Below are 12581 nucleotides of genomic sequence, written 5' to 3'. Positions count from 1 at the left end.
AGTTTCACAGAAAGCAAGTGGCAAACCTGGAATTTAAATTCTGTCTAATTAACAAACCTCTAGAATTCATGCTCTTAGCAACTCTACTATGTTCACTAGAATAACTACGATTATTTTTAAAATGAACGTCTACTCAGTTCAGACAACTGATGTGCTTTGTTTTACTTCAATCTGTATTAGGTGGATTAATTGTTGAGGTTATTATTATAAGAATTATACTCTTTGACTTAGCTTTTGGTACTAGTATTTTTTAAAGATTTTATTTATTTATTGGAGAGGTAGAGTTACAGACAGAAAAAGGGAGAGAAAAAGAAAAAGGTCTTTAATCTGCTAGTTCATTCCCCAAATGGCCATAATGGCCAGAGCTTGGCCCATCCAAAGCCTGGAGTTTCTTCTGGGTCTCCCACACGGGTGCAGGGGCCCAAACACTTGGGCCATCTTCTACTGCTTTCCCAAGCCACAGCAGAGAGCTGGATCAGAAGAGGAGCAACTGCGATACCAACTGCTGTCTGTATGGGATGCAGGTACTGCAGGCAAAGGCTTAGCCTACTATGCCACAGCACCAGCCCCAGTACTGGTATTTAGTACAGTCAATTTCTATGAGACAGTTTCTTCATGATATCTTCAATTTATCAGGTCAATTTTGTCTTTTTTTTTGGCTTTATACTTGATAGCAGATCTTTTTGGATAAAAGGTTTCCTGTAGTTGTCAAATAACAGATTTTGGAAAGATAGGATCAAATGGGGATTAGGCGTAAGCTAAATTTTGTCTCTTACACTGTGTATATCTGACAGCTTATAAACTGATGATAACACTAATTTGTTTTACACAAAGCATTTGCCCCAGTGAGTTCATTATATCTCAGTACCTATCAATATTTTCTCACTAATTTGCCTCTTGTGTTGTGTTTTACATTTCTGGTTAAAGAGTCACAACTTCTGTGTGAGTTGTCTGGTGATTGTAACTTTTGTTTGCTTTTCCATAGCTATCCTATTCAGGAAGACCATGGTCTTGGGACTCTACAGTGTCGTGTAGAAGGAGACTACATTGGTTAGAGAAGTAACATACTTTTAAAGTCTTATCCATTTCTCTGTACCCCCCTCCCCACAAAAAAAATCAGAAACTGATTCTCATGAAGATAACAATAATAACTATCATTTGAGAACTTCCTGAAAAACACTGTACGAGGCAGGCTATATAAAAACTAATTTAATCTTCAACATTAAATGAATTATTTTTACTTTATAGGTGAGAAAACTGAAACTAATAACTAGAGTATTGGGATTTAGATTATGCTTGGTCTAACTCCAAGCCTGACTCTCACTTGTTATGCAATAGTACATTTATCCTTGTGATTAAGTCTTTATTGCTGATGGCACTGAGGCTGTCAGGTGTTTATTTTGGGCAATCTTAAAGAAATTATAGGTTTGGATAGTAACTTGATGACATTAGTGTCTTTGGGTTTATGGTAGCAAGAGCCCGACCTAGGGATTCAGGAAGATTTCTGTATTAATGTCTGTTTCTTTGTGTTGCAGGTTCCCAAAATGTTAGTTTCTCAGTATTTAACAAAGGAAAGTAAGTGTCTGAGAATAGGCAAATCTGTCATCCTCTTATGCTATCCACCTTTCTCATTTTGTTTACTTTCTTCAACCTTTTATCCTTGGGAATTTCAAGCATATACAAATAATGAAACTGCAGGTGCCTTCTCGATTTCTTTTACTGGGTGAACATAATGGTGTCCATGCCGTCATCCATAGGCAATGTAAGTGTTTCAGAGTGGTGACGATACAGAAGTTTTGAAATTACTTCTTTAGCAACTGGAAAGTACTGAGCTTAAACTGTCATAAGAGTCTCATGTGGCATATAGTTTGATAAAATGCCTTGTCCTCATTCCAGGAAATGTCTTCTTCAAGATGAAAAGGGTCCAAATCTTGTCAACCTTTGGAGAGATCATCTATAATTCAAAATTTCTCTGTGTCTTACCACATGTGTTCTACTGTATAATTTGCCTGGCATTTTCCTTGCAAGTTCATTGCCTCTCTGATACTAATTTTATTGTGATGATACTAACACATTAACTATAGCTACATAACTCAGAATATGGAGGTCATCTCACCCCTATGAAAGACAGTATCTTGAGAATCTATCATAGGCCAGCTCTGAATCAGGCCATTTTAAGTTCATCACTCCATTTAATGCTTGTGCTGTGGGTATTATTATTATACAATAATTTTATAGATAAGAAAATAAACTTGAACCCATTGGTGTTGTTCTCTAGTCATCAAAAGGATCAAAATATCCCAAAGATCACTAAAATTGTTAGAAAACATAGTCTATAATTGTAAAATCTATTTATAAGCTGTGTCAAACTACTCTAAATGATGCTAGCAGTTAGTTCACTATTAGTTCACTATCTTCCTTTCAGGAGACCAGTTTAAAAAATGCTATTTCAGATATGTTTTCATTCAAAACACAACTTTTTATCTTTTGAAGGTCAATGGTACACAAGAATGCATGGCTGATCAGTGCTAAGCAGGACCTCTTCCTGTATCAGACACACTCAGGTACTATTTTCCTTTATTCTGTACTCCCCCATCATGCCTCACCCCTTGCTTTCCTTCTGGCTATTTCTATTTGACCATTAACACTTGAAACTGTTTCTATAGTCATGGATGGTCTTTTGGCTTTTGTTGAGATTAAGTTGCCTGTTTCATTGTCAGCTTTAGTCACTGTATTAAAAGAGGTTTGATCATAGATATCTATAGAAAGCAGATAAAGATAATGAAAGAAATGGGAATTATGCCTTCTCATGTGTTCTGAAAAATAACAGAAAAGTGGTGACACTTAAAAATCTAAAAGCACATCTTTCCAGTTGTTCAAACACCCCATATTTGAGCATTTTTTCAATCATTTATGACTTATTTATATGGATGCTAACTTATTACATTACCATATGATGACAAGTAAACCGTCCTACTAAAAAGTAAATGCTGGGGCTGGTGCTGTGGTGGAGTAAGCTAAACCCTCTGCCTGTGGCACCAACATCCCATATGGGTGCTTGTTCATGTCCTGGCTGCTCCTCTTTTGATCCAGCTGTCTGCTTATGGCCTGGGAGTGCAGTGGAAGATGGCTCAAGTGCTTGGACCCCTGAACCCATGTGGGAGACCCAGAAGAGGCTCCTGGCTCCTGGCTTCGGATGGGCACAGCTCCAGCCATTGTGGCCAATTGGGGAGTGAACCAGTGGATGGAAGACCTCCCTCTCTCTCTCTCTCTCTCCCTCTCCCTCTCCCTCTCTCTCTCTCTCTCTCTCTCTCTCTCTGTAACTCTGTCTTTTAAATAAATAAAAATAAATCTTTAAAGAAATAAAATAAAGTAGGTATAGATTAAAAAAAAACCTATACATCCAGACTTATCAATTACTTCCATTTCTATGAACTTTTGTTTTTAAAGATTTCCACATCAAGCACAAACCTGCATTGCAGCATTGCAGCCTCCAGTGGCTTCCCATCCCCTGCAGAAAGAGGCCTAAGCTTCTGATCTCTTCTTTGCCCCTCTAACTGCATCTCTCTCTCTCTTGCATATTCTAGCAACTCTCATATGCACATGCAATCCCCCACACTCAGGCTATATAGTTTATTTATTTATTTATTTATTTACTTTATAGCAAGATTTATTGAAGTCAGAAACCTCCTGCCACAGCAGTCAGGAGGGGGTTCCAAGAGAGGAAGGTTTATTTTACTAATTTGAAAGAGTTACAGACAGAGGTAGAGCCAGAAAGAGAGAATTCTTCCATCAGTTGGTTCACTCCCCAAATGACCGCAACAGCTAGAGATGAGCTGATCAGAAACCAGGAGCCAGGAGCTTCTTCCAGGTCTCCCATGCAGGTGCAGGGGCCCAAGGACCTGGGCCATCCTCCACTGCTTTCCCAGGCTTCAGCAGAGAGCTGGATTGAAAGAGGAGAAGCCAGGACTTGAACTGGCACCACAGGCTGGGGCCTTAACCTGCTGCACCACAGTGCCAGCCCCATCACTTGCTTTAAATTTCCCCACTTCCCCTCACTTGGCCAGTTCTAATTCATCCTTTAAGAGGAAGCATGGATGCTGTCTCCAGAAATTTCCTTCTACTTCTCTATTCCTCCCCAACCCTATTACTAAACTTCTTCGTTCTTCTTCTTTTTCTTTTTCTTCTTCTTTTTTTTAATGATTATTTATTTGAGAGGAAGAGTGGTAGACAGAGACATGGAGAGACAGAGTGGTCTTCCATCTGCTGGTTCACTCCCCAAATGGCTGCAATAGCCAGGGCTGAGCCAATCCAAAGCCAGGAGCCAGGAACTTCTTCTAGGTCTCCCATATGGGTGCAGGGGCCCAAGCACTTGGGCCAAATTCTACTGCTTTCCCAGGCCATAGCAGAGAGTTGGACTGGAAGTGGAGCAGCCAGGACTCAAACCGGTGCCCATATGGGATGCCAGCACTTCAGGAGATGGCTTTACGTGCTACGCCACAGTGCCAGCCCCAACTTCTCTGTTCTTTCCTATACCCTAACTTCACCAACACAAGTTTTATAATTAGTGTACCTCCTTTTTGCCACACTGATCTCCTTGAGGACAGGAACTACTTTGTATGCATCTTTATATCCCTGCTGCCATATACTAGGTGCTCTGTGAAAGTCAAAAAGAATTATAAAATATCCATAACTATGTTGAAAGCTTAAGAACTTTATAAATCATTTTGTCTGTGGTCTGTGAAGTTTTGAATGCATAACAGAAGATTGTATTAATCTCTACATGATGCCTATACAAAATTTCAATGTCAATGTGAAAAAAACAATGAAGAATTTTAAAGGAGTGGGTTAAAAGAAGGTGGTTATTATCAGTGTTGAATTTTGATATTGAGTGTGGAGGATCAATCTTTGCCCCTGTGTTGCCTCTGCTTTGTCTCATGGGCAAAAGCATTAGGAAACATCTTTATAGAATGCACAGTTTGAAGTAGCAACCATTCATGATGCATACCTTCAGTTTATCAGGGAGCAGAAGTCTTCTTCCCCTTGGAGGGAATAAAACACAGAACTGTCAATGTTTGATCATAGGACAGGAAAGGACGAGACAAAATTAAATTCTTGGGGATCTGTCGTATATTATGTTGGGGGGTTTCAAACTATTGGAAGCAACATGAAAGGTGACAAGTGCATGTATGTAAAGACACACATAGCAGGGTAGGTGGGGAAGGGCATTTATCACACTGTGGGGGCCCGAGGACAAGGAGGGCTCACAAGAGTGCCTATTCCAAAGAAAACACTTGGAAGCCCAATTGGAAGAGACATGGATTTATTCTATTTATAGAAGTGACCGATGGCAATCAGTCAGTAATTTGCACCACCTTGTCAGAGTGCACAGCATTAAATAGCAAACAATAAAAGCAAACGTCATTGGTAGTCGCAGCCAAAGCAGCTGAGCGCCAGTGTTCTACAATAACAAGGCGACCGACTCAGGACTCAAGTCACAGCTGCGGTCAGCTTACATTTGCCTTTCCCACCAGATTCTACTTAAGATGTTTACCCTGTGTAAGATGTTTACCCTGTAGGGGCGTCTATCCCGGCAGCCACCACCTCCGTCTCCCCTGGGCACACAGTGCTCTTTCTCATGGGGCAGCGCTGCCTCATGAGCCTTCCTGTGGGCTTCCTGCTTAGAGCAAACTGCAGATTCAAAAAGGTAACTTGAGGCATTACCAATCCAAAGTTGATTTATCCATATGTAACCTACTATTCCCTAAGCTATAAATAGAGTCTCTGAAGTCAAGGGTTAAATTTTCCAAGAGGCACCACAGTGTGTAGTGGTTTTTGTTGATAATACTAGTGACTGCATTTCCCCTTCCTTTCAAATGTTGATCCTATGTACTATACATTGATATATAATTATATATATATATATATATCATATAGTATAAAGTGGCTATTTCTGGGAAAAAAAATCCAACTGTTGCTGGACTTAGAAACTTAAGGTAAGAAATAAATTATGATTGCTTCTATTGTTATCCGGGTCATATTCTGGCCTTAATATGGGAGCTTATTTTGTGTTGAACTCTTGCAGAAATACTATCGGTGTTTCCAGAAACTGGGAGCATTGGGGGAAGAACAGATGTCACAATTACGGGTGACTTCTTTGACAATTCTGCTCAGGTTACTATTGCAGGTAACTGTTGGAATGGCTGACAATAGTTCAGTTTGAAAAGCTGTAGGAGATTGTATGTATGTGTTTCTTCTGGCCTGGGGAATGTGGAAGGAGGCAGGTCTCACTCCTGACTAATGATGCTACCCTGCTCTGAGGTGTTTCACCTGTGTTCAGTTGAGATCAGATGGGATTTCATTCCTGCTGCTCTACCAGTGTAGAACAGCAACAGAATGTCCTGTGGCCATGCTCACTGTACATGGGGGATTCTCTCTGCTATTTCCATTAAGGGAGTGAAGAAAAGGCAGAAGTACAACTGCCTTCATGAAGGTCCACTCTCTCAACCCTTCCCCCCTTAGAAGGAGTGGGTGGGCGTTTCCTCTGGAATGTCCCTCCCACCTTGGCAAACCCTTTTGTGGTACCTGTCTAGAACCTTCTGTTCTGCCAGGTGCGATGCTCCTGTAGTTGGTGTAAGACAGTGGGCTCACACTGCCCTGTCACACTTTCCTTCCCAGCTGAGCCCAGTGGTTCAGTGCACCCCAGCAGATGCCACCGCACTGCTTGGTTTCTTTCTGATTTCTGTAACCTGACCTATGCTCCACTATCTGCACTCTCCCTTTCTTAGTCTCCTTCAGTTGGGATAACCGCTTTTGATATTCTAGGCACATCCAGCTCCTTGCCTTAGAACACAGGCCTGTCTGCCTTAGTCTGGCCCTGCTATGACATCTACATGTCTCTCTATATTTGTATTGGTGAAACTTTTGAATTCTCCTTAGGCATTCCATGTGATGTTCGACATGTGTCTTCCAGGAAGATTGAGTGTACCACCAGGCCTCCAGGAAAAGGTGCAAGGCTCACTCCTCCCCAGGCAGGTAAGGAGGCCATCAGAACTGTTTAGTGAAACTCCAGTTAGACTTTTAACCATGAGAGATTGGGGAGTAGAAAAAAAAGCATTTGAGGATTGTCACCTCTGTGTGTCTGGTTAGCTCAGTGAGCCCTGTCCATAACACCATTGTCAAGGTTTTCATAACAGGGAGGCACTTGCTTTGCTCTGATGCCTTCCAGTACTATACCTTTATCTCTGGTCAGATGTATGGCCAGGGATTCGGGGGAGACCACGATCCTGAACGCCTAGCTGCCGTCAAGACACTGTTAAAGTTGTTGGTGGACACACACAAACTGCTCCCTGCTTACTACAGGTCAGTTGCATGCCCATTATCCATTAAGAAAGAATCGATAGTGTGTTCTTCCATGCTGATCACAATGCCATGAGATTATGCTGCAGCGTGAGGCACACTGGTATGCATTTAAATGTTTTTACTTACCAGTGGGCATATGTCTGCTGCTTTGAAAAGTAGTGGTGGATTGTGACGTTACCACCAGTTTGTGCCTGAAGTAGGCAGAATGGAGGAGACCAGGTGGCAGTTTCCACAGATGCAAGTGGAACGCACAACATTTTCCTGATAAGTATGAGAACAGGAGATATACGTGTAGTTAGGGATTAAGGGTGGATGGCATGTTATCCTGCCTGGAACTACAGATTACCCTCCTGCACACAGGGGCTGACTTAACGGTTAAACTACAGGCAGTGAGCAGAACTCCAGGGGCTCAGTACCTATACATAAAGTTGCCCGGTAGGGGACAAAATCATTCTAAAGAAAGGCCAGTCAGGTGTGAAAATGCATGCAAAGCTGTGGTTTGAGAATTCTCAGGCTCCCCATCTGCAGTTTTGAAAGCTCCCATCCAAGGAAGCAAAACTATGAAGACAAGTAATTGGGAGAATGTGTATTTCACATATCAGGAAACAGTCTGCTCTCTCTGAGCAATTCCTGCTCTACCTATTTGGGTAGTGGTAGGATAATTTCCTTAATGTAGCTGTTTGGGAATTATTTAGAAATTTCCTTTATGAAGAGATTTTTGACATTTCTTCTGTGGAAATCTGGGTGTGTTACTATGTAAAGTAGTGGTTCTCCACTGGGTGATTTTGCCTCCTGGAGCTCTTGACGATGTCTGGAAATATTTTTGGCTGTTATGCCTGGGGTGGTATTAATAGTAGCTTCCAGGGTAAAGGCCAAGGGGACTGTTAAATATACTGCGATGTAATACAAAGGATGGAGTTATTCAGCTTAGAATGTCAGAAGTGCTGAGATTGATAAACCCTGATTTAAGATAATATTCTTAATATATGCTCTCAATTTTCTGCTTATGTGTTATCTTTCTCCATTATAGGAATTAACAGTGATAGTTTAAAAGAACCATACTTATAGCTAGCCTTTATTGAGTGTTTACTATATTTCAGTCTTTTGTATATATCCTGTTTCCATTTGTCCCAGTTTCTATTCTTAGCCCCATTTGATGTATGAGAAATTGAAGACACAGGTGCATTAAGTAACTTCCCCAGAGCTACACATTACCTTGTAGCAAGTGGCAGAGCTGGAATCAGAACCCATAGCTATGAGTCTGGAGTTTTTAACCCTCAACCTAAGTCAGTATCCAATATTGACTGCATCTGTGCCTTTGGCCACAGGGTTTGCTTAATATAAAACAGAAATTTAAAAGTACAGTATCATTTAAAATGCCACTTAATAGCAGCATACCGCATACTTGGCTCTGTGTGCAAGTCCACAAATTAAGGCCGTAGCTCTTGAAAAATTTAAAGATTGCCAATTTTCTGGGAAAAAGGGTTTTGGGGAATAGAATTTCCAGGCTGAACTGGACCTTCAATGGTACTGAAGTGCACTTATGGCTTTCAGAAACATAAAGACAAGTTGTGTCACAAGCACACAATCACATTGTTCTTCTTGTATTCAACCACAGCATTTGTTTGCTCTTCCATATTTTCTCTAAGACCTGGTTCTCTGCTGTAGGTGCTTAAATTAAAAAGGGATTCCTTCTCTCTCCGGTCCTCTGAGAATATCTGCCCTTACTGTTCCTTAACAAGTCTCTTCTGTTTTCCAGTGTATTTTTACTATCTTCAAAGCTTCTCATGTGACTCTCTGGGTTTTGGTCTATTTTCCTTTACAAACAGTACCTGGATTATCTTTCTTGCTGTAATTTGAAATAAAATAATGCTTGAATCTGGGGAGTACTGCCTCTAGTGTTCACAAGCCATGGATCTCTTCCAGGAAATCGAGGACTTCTTTTTGAAGTTGCAGATGCTGCTGAAGGCTTGGAATTGACTGAAACCACACCTGGGTATAGGTGGCAGATTGTCCCTAATGCCAGTTCTCCAATTAGATTTTGGTCAAGGGAAGGACAGCCTTTCAGGTATGTTGTAGGAAAATTGGAAGTTTGTATAAAAAGCATCTTTATTAGCCTTAGTGAGGGTAGAGTAGAGACAAGTAAGACAGTGATATTGTCAGAAGAGAATTTACAATACCAGCCAATTCAACAACAACAGAACTTGACGGTTCTCAAGGGTTGCTCATGCTAGTGACCAATAAACCCTTTGTTGGTATATGGTTAAATTTTTTTTTAGCTTTTATTTAATGAATATAAATTTCCAATGTACAGCTTATGGATTACAATGGCTTCCCCCTCCCATAACTTCCCTCCCATCCGCATCCCTCCCCTCTCCCGCTCCCTTTCCCCTTCCATTCACATCAAGATTCATTTTCAATTCTCTTTATATACAGAAGATCAATTTAGTATATATTAAGTAAAGATTTCAACAGTTTGCACCCACGTAGAAACACAAAGTGAAATATACTGTTTGAGTACTAGTTATAGCATTAAATCACAATGTACAGCACATTAAGGACAGAGATCCCACATGAGGAGTAAGTGCACAGGGACTCCTGTTGTTGACACAACAAATTGACATTCTAGTTTATGGCGCCAGTAACCACCCTAGGCTGTCGTCATGAGTTGCCAAGGCTATGGAAGCCTTCCAAGTTTGCTGACTCTGATCATATTTAGACAAGGTCATAAAAGACAGAGTGAGGATAGTAACCAATGATCCTAAGACTGGCATTTACCAGGTCTGAACAATTATACAGCATTAAGTGGCGAAGAGGACCATCAGTACACACAGGTTGGGAGTAGAGCCATTGGTGGTAGAGTAGAGGTTATGATTACAAAGGAATGAGGCCCAAGTGCACTAGACAGAGTCTAGAACAAAGGACAGAGTCATTATTAGAGGAGCTAAGAAAGGTGCTGTCTAAGCTACAATTAAGTTTTCTGATTGAGAGGCAAATAGAACCTGATAGAAGGGGCTTGATACTAATCTGTTGGGCTTTAGGCCTTGTAAGTTAAGAGGCCCAGACCTATCTATCTCTTCACATGGGGTACATCCTAAGGGAGGTGTGAACCTCCTAGGGGAAGGCACTCTGTTGACTTTCATTACTTGGCTGGCCTGGGAGGAGAGCTGGCCAGGTAAAGGCAGGGGGCATCTCTAACAAGAAATTTACAGTTCTGCCTGCAATGTTGCTGACCCTACTTGGCCGTCCCCTCAGCTGCAGTGGTCACATTGGAAGTTGGGCTGAGTGAAGGGCTTTTCAGCTTAGAGCCAATAAGATCTGTGGCTCTGACCTGGGCATCCTTCGACTCCAGGGCAGGTCCATTTCCAGTGATCCAACTCTTGGCAGAGCTGCCAGGGCTCTTCACAAGCTGACTTCTGCTGAAGCCCAGGCTTGCCACATTGAAAGCCACTGAAGTAGACTGGCCTGTTGGGTCTCCTTGAGGGCAGATCACTGTACAGATCAGCCATTAATAGGCCTGCCACCCATTGCTTCTGATGCCTAGCTTTCTTTTCTTCCTGGTTTTTGTTAAAGCAGACCAGAGGATGCAAGTCAAGGGAGTGCCTGTGTCCCATCTCTAATCTTCTGTGGCCTGAACTATAAGTCTATAGTCACAGGCATGTTCTGTAGTAGTTTTTCTAAGGTAGACAATGCCCATGAGGAAAATTATATTCTCACTTTAAAACTTTCTTTCCCTTTTGTCTGAAAGGGAGGTTTTTTCTACTTACTGTATACTTCGCTGATGGCGAAGTGAATCTAGCTATGAGATTATTATTTAAGTTCTTATTTTGGCTATGCTATTACAGAAAAATGTTAGCCATATCTTTTATAAGGTCTAAAGATTAAATTGTGTGTCCTACAGATTCCTTCATAATAGAATTAGTTTCCTACCTTGAAGAGAATAGAGAAATGAAAGAAGTTGGGCTTAGAATAGAGAAATGAGGGAGCAAGTCCTAGATCGCTTGCTGACAATAGCAATATCACATGAATACTTAGCGAACCGTTTCAACCATTAGATAACAACTTAAGAAAACATTTACCAGAAGGTCCAATGCCTTCTATAAATTTTAAGAATCATGTATTTGGAAACACCTCTTAAATATCTAACATGGTGTAGTTTGTTTAACCAGTAAACTTAAGCACAACGATATAAAATGTTTTAGTTTCTTTCTACCAACAAGTATAAAACATATGATACAGAGAATCAGGTCACATGAATTAAAATGTATCTTTGATTAATTTTAGCAGCTTAAATTTATGGACAATCTTATCTATATGCCAATTAAAATAAAATTCTCAATAAAATTTTCCCATGTGGACATACACTATGTACACACATATAATATAGCATAATAGACCAATGTAGCAATTTTAATAATAGCTTTTAAAATCTTTAACTCTTTTTGTAGATTGCCAATTGATTTGAATTGCTTTTTCTTTTTAGTAACCTCAGTTAACCATACTTTCTCTCAGTTGGTACTCTTAATACATTATTGGCTTCATCTGTTTACAGAGCCATCCCAAATTACTGAATACAATAGAAGTGGCTGGAAAAAGTTCATAGGAATCTATAGGAGGACAGCTAACCACAGAACCAACAACACTTTAGTTTTATGAGCAGCAAATCATATATAACTGTGGATGACAAAAGACTTTAAGTCGCCATGTTTAAAATTATAAACTCATCAACCAACAAGAGGCACTTGCTTACTTCACAGTATTTTTGAAGGATTTTGTGGGATTTTATAAGTATTTAACCCTATAGGCCTCAGGGGCTTTCTCATTAAGATAACTATCATGTCTAGTAACACAAGATCATTAGACTTTTTAATTCTCAAACATGTGTATTAATAGCATTTTCCATTATAGAAACTTAAAATTTAGTACCACGTCACATCTTGACAGCACTTTTAATATAATGCAAATAGCCTGATTAGTTGGTGTCTCTATAAGATGAGAGACATAGGTCCTTCGATTTTTTCAGTTGGGCCCAAACTGGAAAAACCAAAGTCCAGGATTTACTGGAAATTTTAGAGTCCAGATTGTTTGAAACTTTGATTTTTTGAATGCCTGTCAAGAATGCCAAGAAGGCTCAAAATCCAAAATATCTGGTTGAAATAAGATTCCTTAAAATCATGACATAACATAGACCAAATTTGATCATTGTTCCAAGGTAATTA

The 12581-nt window shown here is 40.3% G+C and overlaps 1 protein-coding gene across 1 annotated transcript in view; it reads left to right on the top strand.

The window, feature by feature from the left end:
• The window catches only part of PKHD1 (PKHD1 ciliary IPT domain containing fibrocystin/polyductin), a 531849-nt gene that overhangs the window by 27138 nt on the left and 492130 nt on the right, over positions 1–12581 (top strand). The window contains exons 9-14 of the mRNA XM_062186248.1: positions 986–1050; positions 1536–1575; positions 2494–2564; positions 6086–6187; positions 6940–7035; positions 9289–9430. Coding sequence (XP_062042232.1) covers positions 986–1050; positions 1536–1575; positions 2494–2564; positions 6086–6187; positions 6940–7035; positions 9289–9430 — 516 coding nt within the window. The remainder of the gene's footprint in view (positions 1–985; positions 1051–1535; positions 1576–2493; positions 2565–6085; positions 6188–6939; positions 7036–9288; positions 9431–12581) is intronic.

This window comes from Lepus europaeus, chromosome 3 (genome assembly GCF_033115175.1).
Source record: "Lepus europaeus isolate LE1 chromosome 3, mLepTim1.pri, whole genome shotgun sequence".
NCBI classification, from domain to species: Eukaryota; Metazoa; Chordata; class Mammalia; order Lagomorpha; family Leporidae; genus Lepus; species Lepus europaeus.
The sequence above is the reverse complement of the archived record's forward strand: the minus strand, read 5'-3'. Positions and strand labels throughout refer to the sequence as shown.